General features: G+C 54.0%; 1 protein-coding gene across 1 annotated transcript in view; it reads left to right on the top strand.

Moving 5' to 3' along the window:
- Window positions 1–414: 414 nt before the first annotated feature.
- The window catches only part of EPHB1 (EPH receptor B1), a 51491-nt gene continuing 34501 nt past the window's right edge, over window positions 415–17404 (top strand). Inside the window, exons 1-3 of the mRNA XM_086618601.1 lie at window positions 415–469; window positions 7544–7608; window positions 11563–12244. Of these exons, the coding sequence (XP_086474727.1) occupies window positions 415–469; window positions 7544–7608; window positions 11563–12244 (802 nt within the window). The remainder of the gene's footprint in view (window positions 470–7543; window positions 7609–11562; window positions 12245–17404) is intronic.

Below are 17404 nucleotides of genomic sequence, written 5' to 3'. Positions count from 1 at the left end.
GGCACAGGTCTGGTGCACGAGTTCAGCAAAGCTTGTTGCACCTGCTCCGCTGTTGCTGGTGGCCATCGAGGTTGGCTTTGTAGCCAAAATAAAACACATGTGAGCACATTGCTGGGGAGATCCTCCTGCAACCCCACGGGTGAACATCCTGTGCATCCAGGCGCGAAGACTGCGCATCCTTTTAATTCATCCTGGCGCATGTCATTGCGAGTGCTGTTGATGTTTATGGCTGCTCTGTCTTCCCAGTCAACTAATTCTGTATTTAGAGGCTGTCATTTCTGAAGGAATCCCAGGTGATCAGGAGCCCAGCTCCACTGAACTCGTTAGGCTTCAATGGCCCTTGTGTGGGACATCTCAAACCCTGCTTTCCCCCCAGTCCCTCTCTTTTGGGTTTCCTTGCGTTCTCATAGCACGATGAAGATCAGTCCCCCTCTTCCCAAGAGCTCCCGGCAGAATGTCCTGCTCGTGGGTGAGCTTGCTGGCTTCCAGCCAACCTGGCTGGAGCACACCATGTGCAGCCAATGGTGGTACATGGCTGTTGACCAAAAAGTGAACTACAGAGAAGTAGCAGAAAATACGAAGCCGTTGACATCGCTTCCCGATGTTTGGTTTATCCTTGCCGTCCTTTAAGGCGCTGTGCTCCTGCTGGGAGGTACAATGGGCTTGGGGTACTGGATTCTTCTCGCTTGCTTGGCTAGTGAGATGGTTGTCCAAGCCAGCAGGTCTCCACCCAAGAAGTCCGGTGGTGCGAGGCTCCTGTGCCCAGCTTGTGCCAAAGCCACCCGACTGCTTGACAAGCCTTTAGCCTTCATCTGCTTTAGTGTGTGCTCCTGGGTGGTGATAGCACTGGATGATGAAGAGCAGACAACTGCCCTTCCCCAACCTAAGCAATCCCTCGGTCAAGCCAGACCTTCTCACACCACTTAGCTGGACTCGAGTTGGAGGACGATAATTCTCCTGGGCAGCCTCGCAAGCATTTCGGAGGGGAGGGTTTCTGGGAAAGCCTCTGCCCGTCCATGGGTGGCTGAGCTTCTGTTCCACATCTTCTGGAGGGTGAAACAAGTAACTGCCAAGCTTGACATATGGTGATTTTTGGGGCAGGCTGCGGTGTTCGGTGATGTTTGCTGGCAGCCCAGCCTGGAGAAAGCGAAGATGAGGATTTAAACACATAGTGACGTTGTTCTGGAAAACGTTCTCGTAAAAGATCGTCTGACAGCCCTGGGTGGCTCCTCTGACCATGGCGTGGTGGAGGAGCTGGGCTCTTGGGGTGGCTGGGTCTGTGTCGGTGGGCCAGGGCATTCGTTAAAGTGCGCTCTCGGCCTTCGATGCTGCTTGACTTTGAGTTGCCAAACGCACCTGAGTCCATCACTTACGTGTGGACTGGGATCTGTGCGTATAGCTGTGTGGGTTTTGCATACCCATGGCTGCGTGTGATTATAAAAAGCGTGATATTGGCAACTGACTTTGTCACTACGGGAGCAAACGAGCTCCTTATGTTTGGAAAACGTTGAGTTACCTGTGAGATGCCATCCTGAGGTTTTTCCCGTTGCCTCCGATGTCTGGCTTGAGCTTGGTGGATTAAAACTCCTTCCCAGATTTTCTAAAATAGGTTTGCAATATGGAAAACAGAAGGTATTGAAAGCCTCATCTCCTCTGTCTTATCTCTAGATTTGATTTGGTCCCCATTGTCTTTTTTTCCCCTGTGATCCATGCTTATTTTCGGTAACTCTCTGTCGTTTCCTTCCCTCTCTCTTATCTCTCTCTCTATTCCTCTCCCCCTCTTCCTCCCCCCTGTAATTTATTTGCAGGCAGATTGTCTCTTTGATTTACTGTATCTCTCCTCGGTAGGATTATGATAAATGGATTGCGTGGCTCCGGCTGAGCTCGTCCGACGCCACGGACCCGCGCTGGGTCAAGCGTGAGAAGCGAGGGGAGACACTGGTGCTGGGTCCGTGGGGCTCGTGGTGAATGGGACGTGGTCCTTACGGTCCACGCTTCGTGCCACCTCCCGAATTTTTTTTTTTTAGCCTGTGTTAGGCTTGGGGCTCGGCGGAGGGATTTTGATCTGCGCTTTTCCCTTGCTCGATGCGCCGGTTTTGCCGCGCGCGTGCGTACGCACGCTTGCGAAGACGTAGGCAGGTAGTTTATTGGGCGCTTTCAGGCACATCAAGCAGCATATTTCAATTTCAATATCCCGATCCGGAGAGCGTTTGCCGCTTGTAATTAGGGCGTTTCATCCCGCAGTCACAGCAGGCAGCGGTTTATTGATAAAGTTGTTATATAGTTGCTGAGCCAACACCCCCAAATCTGAGCTTCATTAAGCTCTCGCCCGCCCTGCTGCAATGCATCTTCATTGCGCGCCGAAATCCGTGCCGTTGACGGGAGATCCCGGAGGAGGTCCGGGGCTGTGCTGCACGGCCGTGGCTTAATGCATCCTGTTGCAAATGGACACAGCGCGCTTGTCCTCGGCTGATATATATAAATTCTTTCCCTTTCCAACCAAAAACAATAGGGTTTTGTTGGGTTTCGTGGGTTTTTTTGGCTACGGTGGATGATCGCAGGCTGGCTGGTGGCCATGGGTGGTGGTGGCACGGCTGGGATGTCTTCGCAGAGCAGGCACGGCCGCTCCTCCGCCCTCGGAGGTTCATCCAGACCCCAAAGCATCAACAAGTTTCCTTGAAAATACAGGTGGAAAACGTTTGGTGTCAGCTTGTTTTGTTGTTGTTTAGCTCATCCTCTCCCTTCTCAACTGGGTTTGTTGTTCGGTGGCTAATCCTTCATAACAAACCCGCGGGAGATTGATGGGGAGAGCTCGTTATGCACTTCCAGAGCAGTTTCACCATCATTCCGTAGCAGCAAAATGCACCATTAAAGGCAGAGAGCCCTGGGAATGATGGGACGTAATTAGTTGTTGCTGTAATATTTTTGATTGAAAGTGTATAGATTCCGTGAGCGGCTCTTTCGGAAGCCGGTGCTCTCGGGGAGACTGTTAAGAGCAGCGGCACTTGTCAAAGGGGAAAGGGTGATCCTGCTCTTCCCCTACCTGCCTCTCCAGCGCCATAATTAAACCATCTGGGAGACGTCAGGGCACCAGCTCCTTCACGGCACGAGATGGATAGTCCTCCTGCAGAAGAGACTTTTTGGGTGGGATGTGCATCCAACAGGTCATTGCCTTGGTCCCTGCAACAGAGCCGCACGGATCTTGTGTTCCTGCTTTTTCCCGGCTTAGTCCGAAGTTCAGGATGTATCGGAACCTTGCATGGGCGAAGCTGGATCGTGTGCGTGGGGTGTTGTGGTCAGGAGCATGGTCATGGAGAGCAACCTGGAACTATTCAGCCAACCTCCTGACGTGTGCTTGAACCTCTTGGTCTATGGGGAACAGTGAGAATTAAATTCGGATTGTTCCACTGGCACCTGTGGGATTTTCTTTTCCATTGACGTCGGGAGGCGTGATGCAAACCACGAGGATATAGGTAGCGGTGATGAAAGCTGTGATGCAACCTGGGCTTGGATGGAAGTCAGGAGAACTGCAGGAAGGCAGAGCTTGCAGCATCACAGCGGTTAATGCTATTTAGCGTTAGTCTTTGGTAATAAAGCATCTTGGCTCTGGTTCTCTATTGTTCCCTTTCTCGGGTAATGTCACCAAACTTGGACAGAAGCTTCCCAAGCTGCGCGTTTGCCTTGGGCTGATTTTGCTGAAGCTCTTGGGAGAGAAGGAGGGGGTAGAAAGCAAGCTCGGCGTTCACGAGCATGAAATAGAGGGGAAAATATGGTGCTTTGCTTATGGAAAAAAAGCTGTGCTTTCATTCCCCCTTCAGAAAGTCACACTGTGGGACGTGCCCTGGGGTTGGACCGTGCGCTGACCCCATCGGCACTTGCTCAGGCTGGCGTTGTGCTCTGGGAGGGCACATCAGGATGAGTTTCTGAAGATCCCACCCATGGAGCATCCTCTGGATCCCAGCCCTGCGCACCCTGCCCCTCAGTCGACAGCTGCCCTCCTGTCTCCCCTCTCCCTCCGAAGGTTCAGGGATCGACACGCACCTCTCTGCTCCCCACACATCTCGGGGGGCTTATTTCCAGCAGCTGGCATCCTTTCCAAATCTCCCTCTGCCCATCTGTTGTTATCAAGCCTCCTCTCTCCTTATTTTGCTTAATTTCTATCTTTTTTCCTCCCGGTCATCTTAGCCATGCCCGAGTCTCTTTGCATATGCCCAAGCATTTGCTTTCGAGTGCCTTAGGCTGGTTCCTGCCATTATCTTCTTGCCGGAGTGAGAGCTGCTGCTTCCTGCTTTGAGAGAGGGACCATGTCCCCGAGGCGTCTATTGAGGAGTGCAGCGCTTGTAGAAGTTTCTTCATGTTCTCCCTGAGCAGAAAATTTGTCGTTACATCTCTTTCTTTCCAGATGGACAACGTTGAAGGGCGATCGAGTTGGGTTGGCCTCCTTGCCTCCATCTCTCTCTGCCTGCAGCCAGACCCCGCTCCTTGCCGGGGAGAAGTTGCACCTTCTCATGGTGGGACTTGGCAGGAGCCCTCACGCTGGGGAGGTCTGAAATATGGTTTCCAGGTGGGGATTTTGGGAAGTGAGCTCAGCTTCGTTTCAGGGTCCTTCAGAAGAGTTTTCCTGGAAGAGACTTGAATCCTATCGGGAACAGGGAGTTGGCGAGACGGCATCAGCTGGTGTGAAACGACGGCTCCCGTGGTGGATCCTGCGCGCTTGGCTACTCTCGCCCCAAATAACTCGTTTTCCCTCCTGCTGCTTGAATGATGCCAGCCCACCCTTTGCTCCTCTGAGATGTGGCTTCTCCCGCCGCGGGCATGGGCTCCGGCCGCATCTCGCACCCGTTTGCCCGGGAGGGTGCCGGGAGCCCGGGACGGCAGCGAGTCCTCCCTGCCTGGATCGCGCGAGTGCCATCACAGATGGATGCGCTGCTCGGCGGCGAGGATGCTGGTGCATTCTAATTGCTGGCATCTTTACTCATTATGAGTGTAATTGTGAGTAGACGTTTGTTTTTGTATTGATAATTAGGGACTGGAACAGATGGCGAAGGCTTAGTTTAAAGTAATGTGTCCATTAAAGAAAATCTACTGTATACAGCTGAAGATTCTTCACTCTAAGAGAGCTCAGCTCACCATGGCAGAGCTCATCTTCTCCCTAACGAGGGCTTCGACTGTTATGTCCTGGTCAGCCGTCTTTGGAGCCGGCTCAGGTCCCAAAATCTCCTCCAAGAGAGCGTGTCGAGCGCGGTTCGCCCGACGTGGCCAATGATGCTGTGCTGGATGTCAGAGGCACGGGGAGATGATGTCCCTGGGGGCTGCCCAGGGTGGAGGGGGGCCAAGCACATCTCTCCCAGCAGAACCCCCCTGCCCCAGGCAGGGCCCCGATTAATTAATACCCAGTGCCAAATAACGAGGACCGGTCCTTGCAACAGGACGAGGCAGGCAAGAGGAACGCGGGAGGAGAGGTGCGAGGTGTCCATGTGGTGTCCCCCCCCTTTTTCTGCGGGGTCTTGAGGTGATGGGCACCTGCAAAGCACCCCTTTGCTGGAGGAGGGTGCTGGGCAGAGCCTTGGCTCTCAGCTGCCTGGCCATGCACGTCCCTGCGGGGTTTCCTCCAGGGTCACAGTGTCACTCATACATCCCAGAAAAAGAAGTAAAATCCAAGGTTTCCTCCAAGAGGAAATAGCAGAGGGCAATGGGAAGTTGCTCAGCCGAGTCCTCCTGGTGCCAGTGCCTCTGCGGTCACGGGATCTGGGTGAGCTCTGCAGGAATTTGAGCTGAAAAGGGGGATTTAACCGTTTTATTTTATTTAAAAAAACCACCTAACTGAACAAACAGAACTGTTTTACCAGGTTGTGGCTTCTTTTGTCCATGTCAACATCCTTGGGAACTGGGGCAGGAGATGGTTGGTAGAGGGTCAGGATTTTTGCTGTGGCTCTCAGCCCTCTTTTTCCTTGGGTTTGCACATTCCTTTAGAAACATTTGGAGTTGTTGAAGGGCGAGTTACGCATCTGCCGTGGAAACTTTGCGAGCACGACCTCCCTGGCACTGGGACCCCCAGTCCTAAGGGACTTGGGAATCCTCCAAAGGGAAAAGCTGCTCTGTGGTTCTTCTCAATGTATTCATTTATTTCTCTATTTATTTAGTTAGTTTGAAGCCTCCCGCTTCGGGAGCTGCTGCTGTGTGTTCCTGCTTTGGTTCCAAAGTGTGGAGCCTTCGGGGAGGGACGGAGCAGGAGGGAAGGGGTGAGATTTTTTGGGAAGGAGCTGCTGGGAGGAGGGATGCCGGTGGAGCAGAGCTGGTCCTCGCGTGCTGCCATCCCGTGCCGCGGCTGTCCTTTATCAAAAGTACATTCCTCTGTCATGGAAAAAAGGAAAAACCGCCCTGGGAAGGAAGCTGTAAGTGCCTGGAACAGGAAGGGAGACGAGGGAGTGAGAATCCTTTCGGAATAAACCTTTGCAAGAAGAGCCTTTCCTGTAACCGAGCATGTCCTTACTGACCGCAGAGGGCGGGTGAGCGAGTGGGGTACGGGTCCCAGCCCGGCCACGCTCCGTGTCACCCTGGGCTCTGCTGCCTCAGTTTCCCCAGTGTGGCACAGGGACACCCCGTTTGCTGCAGGGGGAAAAAAAAACCATGCATTTTAGGGACTCTTGGAGCATCCCTGGAGCACGAGCCCCTGGCCCCACTGGAGCCAGCAGCATCCTGGGACCCGTGAAGGGGCGCAGAAGCTTTCCAAGCTCCCGAGCACCTTTCTGTTCCGTCTCCGAGGGGGTTGCCTCGCTCTCCGTGGCCCGGCTCGTCTCTCCGGGAGCCACGCCGAGTCGGCAGCTCCGACGGGGATTTCGGGAGAGGGAGCGTTCATCACTCGTGGCAGGGCAGGGAGTTACCGGTCACGCTTCTCCGGCTTCCCGTGCCGGGGCAGCCGGCAAAGAGAGGGGTGGGAAGATTAATAGGAGCCTTGTTTCCCATTTGAGGTTGCTGGAGCAAGCACGGAGAGATTAAAAGCAGCAAGACCGGCGGCAGGCCGTATTCCTGGGCTGAGTTTTATTTCCTGACTTTTATTTCTCCGGTTTCACCTTTTCCTGGCGCTGGAAAGCTGCCGGGAGGACCCGGGACTGGGCAGGGATGGGGCTGTGGAGCTCCGCCAGCCGCCGGCGGTGCTTCTCCTCCTCCCGTTTGGTCGAGACACCGGATCGGAGGAAATAATCTACATGTCTGCGTGCCACAAACGAATAAATAAAACCTGGAGGATTTTTCCCATCTGTTTGTATATGTTGTTACTCTCGCTATTATTCTTGTTGTGATTTTTTTTTTTTTTTTTTACAAAAAAAAAGAAGAGAAGTAGGGAAATGTCAGCTGTGTTATAGCTTTTAAGTATTTCCCACCGAATCCTCCACCAGAAGACCCCCAGCAGAGGACCACCGCTCCGCCGGCGTGATTTTTATTTGCGGTGTTTGAAATCACTCTGACAAATAACAACTGTGTGCAACGTCAGCGAAAACTTGGGGAGTAACTGGCTCGCTTTCCTTTTCTTGTGTTTCCTCAGAGACTTTGATGGATACGCGGACGGCGACGGCCGAGCTGGGCTGGACCGCCAACCCTCCGTCGGGGGTAAGTGCCCGTTGCCCGGCTGACCCTGATGTGGGCTTGTGGGGCTCACGCTATTTCCCTTGAGCCAGAGAGGTCCTGGGAGCCCGGAGGGGCTGGCATGGGGTGGCCAGGGCATCGCTGTGGTGAGCTGCGCCGCTGGCCCGGGGCTCAGCATCCCTTCTCTGAGCGGAGACGGAGCTTTTCTCCATCCCCGTGCTCTTTCCTGCCCTGTCTGTCCTCCTCCCAGGTGAAGGGTCCGGCCCCGTCGCTGCTCTCCCAATCCCCCCGCTCGTGCCTTCCCTCTCCCTGTGCCAAAAGGCTCGTAATTAGGAAACATTAGCAGGCTCAAAACAGCTTTCATACCTGGAACATCATCCGTAATTGCACTCGGCAGTGCTCTTCCCTGGCTATTAATGTCACTTTTATGAAGTAATGAGGAACAAAACACCCTGAGGCACTTAAAACATCTTTTTTATATAATACGAGCCTTTGAGGAATGGAAGCATAAAATAACCTGACTCACGTTCCCCTGGCAGAGATGGGGAGAGGAGCGGTGGCGGGAGGGGATGGGAGGTGATGGATGGGCGTCGGGGGGGGTGGTTTGAGCAGCAGGGGACAGCAGTGGGGTTTGTTCCAGGATGCGGCACCGCAGGGGGAACGATGGCAGCCCATGTCTTTGTTAGGGTGCAACTGCCTCGGCCAGGGCTTCAAAAGAAATGAGGTTGCACACTGGCACCGAAGCCGAAGTGGGCACAAAATCCTTTCCAGGCACATCAGAGGCCCTTGAATTGCTTCGGAAAAAAATCCAAACCCAAACGAAGCACTCGCAGAATGCAGTGGGGCCACGTGCAGATGGTGGAGACAGGATAGGAATAGCTGCCCACAGCTGCTGTCGCTGAAAGCCCCTGCATCCCTCCCCGTGCGTCCCCCCGTGCATGTCCCCACATCCCTCCGTTCATCCTGGCCCCCGGTCTCTGGCCCTGCCTGGCATCACCTCCGGGTGCCCCGAGCGTGTCTGTGTGGTGATGCGGCGTTAATGCTCTGTCTCTTGCTCTTCTGAGAGTTACTGGGGAGTCTTCTCCTTTGCAGGAGTGTATGTTAGATCTTCTACAAAGTATTTTAAGATACCAAATCCTTTATTTAATAGGCACGGGATCGGTCCGTAGCGTGTGTTGGAGAACGTCACTTCCCTTGTCACATCCCCTTGCTTGTGGATTGGGCTTTTTTCAGTAGCACCAGGTGCTTTGCTGGGTGGAGATGAAGCACCTTAAGGTGTGTTTTGGACTCCTGGAGTGAACCCCCCTGTAGATACCTTGTCCCAGCCAAGGCACGTTTTGCAGTAGGTTGGACGCCAGTTGAAAACAAGCCACGTCTCCCTCTCGCTCCAGGCGTGCAGGAGTCTTTATGAGCTTCCCGGTTACAGCACTGGTTTTTAGGATTTGTCCCACTTAATAGTTCACAACAAATGTTTGAGAGCAGGTTCGTGCTGCTGCTCGGCTTCTCTGCTGCTAATGGCCAATTTTTGGGTGAGGCTTGCCCAGAGTGTGGGTGCCAGAGAGGGCTTGCAGACCGTGACCCATCCAAGCGTCCTGATGTAGAGATGCAGAGATACACGTGGGGATTTCTGCTTGGGTGGGAGTCAACAAAGACCCCAAATTTAGTTGGTCCTTTCTTGTTTTCAGTCTTTGGTTCCCCAAAGCAGCCACCCTCGGGTTGTGCTGTTTCTTTTTCAGCCCAAACTGCTGAAAGCTGGGGTAAGAATCTAAAAGCTCCGCCTCTGCCTTGCCTTCCTCCATCCAAAAACTGAGTGTGCACCAGCAGCCTTGCTCTGGGGCTTAGCAACAAGCCAGAGCATCGCAGGAATGAGCGGAGATGAGAAGTACCGGAGAGGGAAGCAAAGAAATAAGAGGGAGAAGAGCAGCAGCCATCTGTAAATGGGACTTTCTTGCTCCTTGGGGCAGGAAGGAGTAGATGGGAGGATGGGAAAGGGGCTCCTGGCTGCTGCTGGGGTGTCAGCTCCTCCTCCCGGGCTCCTCTCACCTCTCTTGGGGCTGGAGGTACAGGGATTTGATGAGCCACCTCTCCTGACCCCAAGGTTGCTATTGGCATGGGCTCCATGCAGGCTTTGGGTTGCTTTGGGTGGTGACATCCCTCTGAGAGTGACTCTTTGCCCCAGCTCACAGATGTGCCCCGGGGCTTGGGGGGCTGTTGATGTTAATGCCAGGGCACAGATGCTGGCTGGGCAGTGGGGGCTGTGGTCCCCAGGGTCCGGCTGCGGTGGGACGTAGGTTCTTGTTCTGCCCTCCTTGATGGACATGGTTTAAATCTTAGCAGAAACGGAGAACATGGTCTCAGTCCTCAGCTTCGTGTGAATTATTTAGTGGGATCTCATCAAAACGATGCATTTGGTGCTGTTAGACCATCGATGGCAGCAGCCGCTGCCAGTGGGTCTTCCCAGCCATGGGGACCTGCTGCTCTTCAGCGCGCGGTTGCAGGAGCGCGCTGGATAGTGGCTCAGGTCCCCTCCCGTGCACCTGGCTGGGGTGCAGGAGCCAGCGAGCGGGATGAAGAGGAAGATTCCGGCAGCAAAGCTGGTGGAGAAGCTGATGGGCAAGTGCTGGAAGTGAGCTCGTTGTCTGGTGTTAATGGGATGACAGGGCTGTCATGCAAAGCCCAGGCGGGAATGGCAAACAATGCCAACCCCCTCGGTCATGGAGGAACTCGCAGCTTTCTCGTGTGAAAAGGTGCCCAGTAATGAAAGGGTGTTGAATTCACAGGTCTTGTCCAGGGTTTTTGGGATGCTTTTGCGGCGCGGGATGAGAAGGGAGAGCGCTTGGCTGGATGCGTGAGGTTTTATTGCTGGGTTGGTAAATGTAGTTTCACATCAAGGTGCAACCTTGAGCTGTGGTCTTTGCTTAAACTTCATGGAGCTGAGTAGGTGGACCCGGAGCAGACTTTCCACAGCGCTTCTTGGCAGCGTGTAGAGGACCCTGCTTTGAAAACAAACCGAAAACCTGCGTTTTTTTTAACTTCAGGGCTGTGATTTACAAAGGGGAAGCTTGGGGAGCAGGTGAGGAACGTGGGTGCTTAATGGAAAAAACGGAAGAGGGCAAAACCTGTAAGGTCTCAGAGTTGGTTGTGGCGCATCAGCTCTTTGGCAGGACTCAACGTGCCGGGGCAGGTTGGCATCGCCCGTCTGCCGTCGTGCCCCCACGTAAGCGCAACGACGCGTGAGCGCTGCTATAGCGTCGCTCCTGGAAATTATGCATGATATTCCGAGTGCTGCTTAAAGATTGCCATATGAATAATGCTGTTACGAGGAGACTGTAAACATGGATTAGTTAAAATGAATGGATTATGAGGCTGTAAATCTGTCTGTAGGACTCTAATGCCATCATAGACTATTCACAGTTTGCCGCTGTCCCTTAATTGAAATTGTAGCCTGGATTATATTAATGCCCTCCTATAAATCGAATTGCAAATCTATATTCTCTCTCTACGCGGCAGTAATGTTTTATTTAGTTAGTTTGCCTTGCCGGGGAAATGGTCCCGTCGTGCCGAGAGCCTGGGGTCAGCCTCGCCCTCCAGCCCACGTGCTGGCTCGGGCTTTCATGAAGCCGTAGCCTCCTGTGCTGCTTTCCCTCCCGCCTCCGGGTGCCTGGGTGACCATCGTTCTTCCCGTTTTTACGTCTTCTGAGGGCAGCCGAATAGTTGCCCACGTGGAGAAGATGTTTTAGCATCAGCCGGGAGCGATGGGCAGAGGCACGCAGGGGCAAGAGGGTGAGGATTTCTTCTGGTGCTTCTGCCACGTGCCTCACATCGTGTGTCCTCGACCGCGTTCCTGGTCCCCTTTGGGGCTTTGGGGTTCTCCTTCCAGCCCTGCCCTGTGCAGAGTGAGCGGCACCTCTGTGGCTCACGGGCCACCGCTGGTCCCTCTGCCTCCCTCTCATCTCTTCTTCCTTCTCCTTTCTCTAGTGGGAAGAAGTCAGTGGCTACGACGAGAACCTCAACACCATCCGTACGTACCAGGTGTGCAACGTCTTCGAACCCAACCAGAACAACTGGCTCCTCACCACCTTCATCAACCGGCGTGGAGCTCACCGCATCTACACCGAGATGCGCTTCACTGTGCGGGACTGCAGCAGCCTCCCCAACGTCCCCGGCTCCTGCAAGGAGACCTTCAACCTCTACTACTACGAGACAGACTCTGTCATTGCCACCAAGAAGTCCGCCTTCTGGACAGAGGCACCCTACCTCAAAGTGGACACCATTGCTGCTGACGAGAGCTTCTCCCAGGTGGACTTTGGTGGCAGGTTGATGAAGGTGAACACAGAAGTGAGAAGTTTTGGGCCTCTGACCCGCAATGGCTTTTACCTGGCTTTCCAGGACTACGGGGCTTGTATGTCTCTGCTGTCCGTCAGGGTCTTCTTCAAGAAGTGCCCCAGCGTGGTGCAGAACTTCGCTATCTTCCCGGAGACGATGACGGGAGCGGAGAGCACCTCTCTAGTGACTGCCCGCGGCACCTGCATCCCCAACGCCGAGGAGGTGGACGTGCCCATCAAACTCTACTGCAATGGGGATGGGGAGTGGATGGTCCCCATCGGCCGCTGTACGTGTAAGGCTGGTTACGAGCCGGAGAACAACGTGGCTTGCAAAGGTAAGGTTGGCCGATGTCTGTCGTGAAATTGGCTCTGCACCGTTTCCCTGAAGCGGTTTTGCTCCGGGGACCAGGCAGGGATTTGGGAGCAGTGCTCAACCCGTGGCTTCTTGGCACGCTCCAGTCGGCGGCCGGACGCGGCGAGGATGCGGGTGCCGGAACATCTCCCGCCGCGAGCCCGCTGGAAGCCGCCTCTGCGATCCGCTGCCTTCAAAGCGCTGCGCGGGCCGGCGCTCTGATTCTTGGCATTAATTGGAATTTTTGGGGCTGGTGTTTCGGGTTCCCCCAGCCACGCCGCCAGCGTGCTGCTTCCCGTTGGAGTCCTCTGCAGCACAGGCTTATAAATATGGAAATGGCGCTCGCTGCTTTTCATCTCCGTTCGCCGTTCTGATGAATATTTCCCAAATACTGTTGGAGGATTATTTTCTTTTTTTATTAGCTTTACTCGCTGCCCTTTCCTTCTCCTCGCCCGAATTAAGGTATTGTTTTTGTACGCTGCTTGGAAGGAGGGAAGAGGAGAGGGCTTTTTGCTTGAGAAGCTAACCTCGTTTCGTCGGTGCTTTCCAAATAGCTTCTAGATAGTGGGCACCACCAGGTCAAGGAAGGGTTGGGAAGAGGGAGAAGGTCAAAGGCAGGTGTCAAAGTGCTTTAGAGCTGGTTTTGTTGGGGGGAGTGATGGAAAGAGATCTGACTTAGACCTCTTGGTGCAGGTGGCAGCATGTGTAGCACGAGGCTTGGCTGTGATGCTTCTTGGGGTGACCACCGTGGTGTTTCTTCTCCAGCTGTAACTCAGGAGATCTGAAAATGGCAAAGTTGAGATTCAAGCTTTGGAGAAACCTGTTTGTTCATGTGCTTTAAACCCAGGAACTTGTGTAGGTTTTCCCTGTGAAAAACCATATTCCCACCTGGCCGAGGTGGGGACGGCGATGTCTTCCGTGCCGGGTCTCCGACAACTGGGAGACCACCGGAGTCCATGCGTTCATGCTTTGCTCTGAGCACCGTCACCAGTGGATTCCTTTGAGTTTCATGGTTGGCCCTCAGCGTGGTTTTGTTCCCACCAGGAGCTGGTCTATTCCCGTGAGGAGCTGAAGCGCTCCATCGGAGGGAGGGCTCTTCGCAAACCGGAGCGTTCCTGGCCAGACGTTCCTCTGCTATTGAATAAACAAACAGAAAGCGCACATGGGTTTTACGGCAAAATGACATTTTCTCATCACGGAAAAAGAAACGCTAATTTTAGCTAAAGACTGGAATCGGGAAATAATGTCATTTTGCCAGAAAGGTAGGATAAGAATAATAATGTAAAACTGCTGCAGGTTTTGGTGGCGTTGACCTTTCTATTTGCCGCTGGCCGGGGCGGTGGAGGAGGCTGAGGTTTTGAGCACCTTGACCCATGAGCGTGGTCAGGTGCTGGTAGGATGCTGTCTCCAGAGAAGAGCTCCAGTAACTCCCTCCCTTCTCCCAGTCCTGTGAGAGTATTTCCCAGTTCCCAGTATCAGGAAGACGGTTGAAGGCTGAGAGAGCAAATGGGACCTGCACGTTTGAAGGTGCTGCTCAGCGCTGGTGGGGAACCCAAACCCAAGAAACCCGCCAGCCCCTCCTGGAAGTTCACTAAGACCAGCCCTAAAAGCCTGAGCCAGGACTTACATTAGGACTGTTGGGAAATTAACTGTGTTTGAGTAAAAATCTGACCTTGAGTTGGACTCTGGCTTCTTGGTAGCTGACATGCACCCTTTGGCCATCAAGCTCCTCCTTGTATCCCCATGGACCTTGGAGACCATGAGGGAATGGCATGAGCCTGCTGCTGCCCTTCCCAAAAGTCGGTGGGCTAGAGGTGGCACATTGCAAGGGTTAAAAATAATGATTTGTTGCGTTTCTGTTTGTCTTCACGCTCTCGGAGGGGTCGGGGTCACCCGCTGGCTTCACCTCGCAGGGATGCTGCCGGGATCGCACCCCGGCTCCCGGGAGGCACGTGCTCCTGACATCTCCTCAAAGCCCTCGTCAGCCTGAGATGAGCCATTTAACCAGCCTGGGGGAATTGTCACCAAGGCAAAAAAAATAATAATAATAAAAAAAAAAATCCCTCGGTCTTTTAAGGTTGAGAAAATGGGCTTAATTCCTCCGCGGTGGGGAAAAGAATAGGGTTGAATTGTTTAGCTCCGCCAGCCCTCTCTCATCCCTCCCACCCCTGGGAGAGAGGCTGTGCCGATCACGGGGCTATTAGAGCGGAGCAGTTTCGTGCCGGGAGCCGAGGGATTCATTAATCCCGGCTTTTATCGGCACTCAGCCGCTCGCGAAAGGCGCGGGAGAACGCCATCGTCGTCGGGGGTGTTTCGCGTCCCGGCGAGATCGTCGTTGTGATTTAGGGTCGGAGTGATGGGGGTGGGAGGGAGGGAGGTTTTCTTCATCCATCCGCCCCGTTACTTGGTTCTGTCCCCGGGCAGGTTGGGGTTTGGCACAGAGCTCCCCGCTGGTGCGAAACCGCGTTGCTCTCGGCTGGGTGGTGGCACGTCGTACCCGACAACCCGGTGGGACTGCCTAACCTCATCCTCCGCGGCCCCTCGTGCCCCCGAGAGCTGCGGGTCAATGCGAAACGGAGGCTGTTATTGAATCCAGAATGAATAATTCATTGGGCGCGATAGCCCACGCGCCGTTCGGGTTGATATTAAATCCATTCGTCTTGCTCTGCCCCATCCCTCAGCCTTGCTTTATGGCTTCCTCGCGTGGTCAAGGTGCAATGCATCATCGTGCCAGGGAGGAGGTGGGTAGAGAAGCAGGAGCGGGGATCGTTGGGAGGCTGGGGAAATCGTTCGAGACCTTGGACGAGCATGCTGGGTGGATTTCGCTTGTTCTCCTCGAGGAAAATTAGTAAACCCTTTCTCTGCCGGTGTTTCACTCTGAAACCTAATGATGGCAAGGTAACCCCTCACCAGAATGCCAGTGGGTCTCTCAGCTTTTATCCCTTTGGACTCTGAGGATGGGGCACTGAATTTGTGTCTGCTGGAATTGCGCTGACTTTCTCTTTGACCTTCCTGATATCGGGCGATAACTCAGTTCCATGGGGAAGCCAGCGACGGAAAAAGTCTGGATCTAAATCAGCTTCACGCTGAATTTTGGCTTTCTATTTATAAAGCCAGGGAGAAGGGGTGCAAGAGCAGTCCTGCTGCTTCCTGGGCTTGTCTTGCTTTCTTTTTCCCCTTCCTGGCAAATGCCTGTCGTAGCGTGGTCGGGAGCCTCCGAGTGTGGCTCGGGATAACGGAATGCCCTGCTCGCTCGCGAGAGCTGACAAACCGAGCTAGCAGGGGGGGCAACTTAAACCCCAAACCAACTCACAAAGTAAGGATGAAGCCAGGCCACGATGCCGAGGCTGCTCCTGGAGCATCCTTGCTCCCAGGCATCCTGGCTTTCCCCAACCCTGCCGGCTTCCACATCCCCCGGCCCTTCTTCAGCCGCCAGCGACCCCGTGCCGCTTCCCCGTTACCCTTCTCCCCTCCCGCCGAGCAGCGCTGCCAGTAATTACTGATTTCCCCCATTTATCCGTCGCGGAAGGCTGGAAACAATAGCAGAGCGCAGGATTTATAGAGTGCTGCTTTATTTTTTAGTTTTTTTAAAAACTATAATTACGAACAGTTTGTAATTAGTAGTAGAACGATTTGCTAACGCTTAAAATAAGGGAGACGTCAAGTTATCCCAATCAAACCCTTCCCCCATCCCCTCTTTTTTCCCCATCCCCTCTTTTTTCCCCATCCCCTCTTTTTTCCCCATCCCCTCTTTTTTCCCCATTCCCTCTTTTTTCCCCATTCCCTTTTTTTTTCCCCATTCCCTTTTTTTTCCCTATTCCCTTTTTTTCCCCATTCCCTCTTTTTTCCCCATCCCCTTTTTTCCCTCCATCCCCTCTTTTTTCCCTCCATCCCCTCTTTTTTCCCTCCATCCCCTCTTTTTTCCCTCCATCCCCTCCTTTTTCCCCATCCCCTTTTTCCCCAATCCCCTCTTTTCCCCATCCCCTCTTTTTCTCCTATCCCCCCTTTTTCCCCATCCCCTCTTTTTCCCCCTGTCCCCTCTTTTTTTGCCCTGTCCCCTCTTTTTTTGCCCTGTCCCCTCTATTATCCCCCCTCTCCTTTTCCCCCCTCTCCTTTTCCCCCCTCTCCTTTTCCCCCCCTCTCCTTTTCCCCCCCTCTCCTTTTCCCCCCCTCTCCTTTTCCCCCCCTCTCCTTTTCCCCCCCCTCTCCTTTTCCCCCCCTCTCCTTTTCCCTCCCTCTCCTTTTCCCTCCCTCTCCTTTTCCCTCCCTCTCCTTTTCCCCCCCCTCCTTTTCCCCCCCTCCTTTTCCCCCCCCTCCTTTTCCCCCCCCTCCTTTCCCCCCTCTCCTTTTCCCCCCTCTCCTTTTCCCCCCTCTCCTTTTCCCCCCCTCTCCTTTTTCCCCCCCTCTCCTTTTTCCCCCCCTCTCCTTTTTCCCCCCCCTCTCCTTTTTCCCCCCCTCTCCTTTTTCCCCCCCTCTCCTTTTTCCCCCCCTCTCCTTTTTCCCCTCCTCTCCTTTTTCCCCCTCCCCTTTTTTCCCCTCCTTTTTTTTCCCCCTCCTTTTTTTTCCCCCTCCCCTTTTTTCCCCCTCCCCTTTCTTCCCCCTCCCCTTTTTTTTCCCCTATCCCCTCTTCTTTGCCCCCTATCGCCTCTTCTTTGCCCCCCATCCCCACTTCTTTTCCCCCCCATCCCCACTTATTTTCCCCCCCATCCCCTCTTATTTCCCCCCCATCCCCTCTTTGGTGGCTGTGGGTGCCCCACCACCTGGTTGGTGAGGGTGCTGGGTGTCCCCGGGTGCCGTGGCACCGAGCCCTGTCCCAGTCCCAGGCAGGGTGCCTGGCTGGGCTGGCAGCAGGGCTGGGGTGCCCATGGAGACCCCCACCCACAATCTTTAAAGAATCGGGCTTAAAACCCTCCACTAGACATGGACCATCAAAAACGCCACTTTTAGACCAAAACGAGAGCGTCTGCACAGCCGGGACACCTTCTGCCTGCACCGGCAGTGGTGACATCCGAGGGGTGTTTATTCCAGGTTTAGCCAAACCACGAACCTCCCAACTGCTCAAAAATGGGCTTTTTCCTCTTTTTTTTTTTTTTTTTTTTTTTTTTTTTTTTTTTTTTTTTCCACAATAGCAAGTTTCCTGCTC

This window comes from Tauraco erythrolophus, chromosome 11 (assembly GCF_009769465.1).
Source record: "Tauraco erythrolophus isolate bTauEry1 chromosome 11, bTauEry1.pri, whole genome shotgun sequence".
NCBI lineage: Eukaryota > Metazoa > Chordata > Aves > Musophagiformes > Musophagidae > Tauraco > Tauraco erythrolophus.
This window is presented reverse-complemented; position numbering and strand designations above follow the sequence as displayed.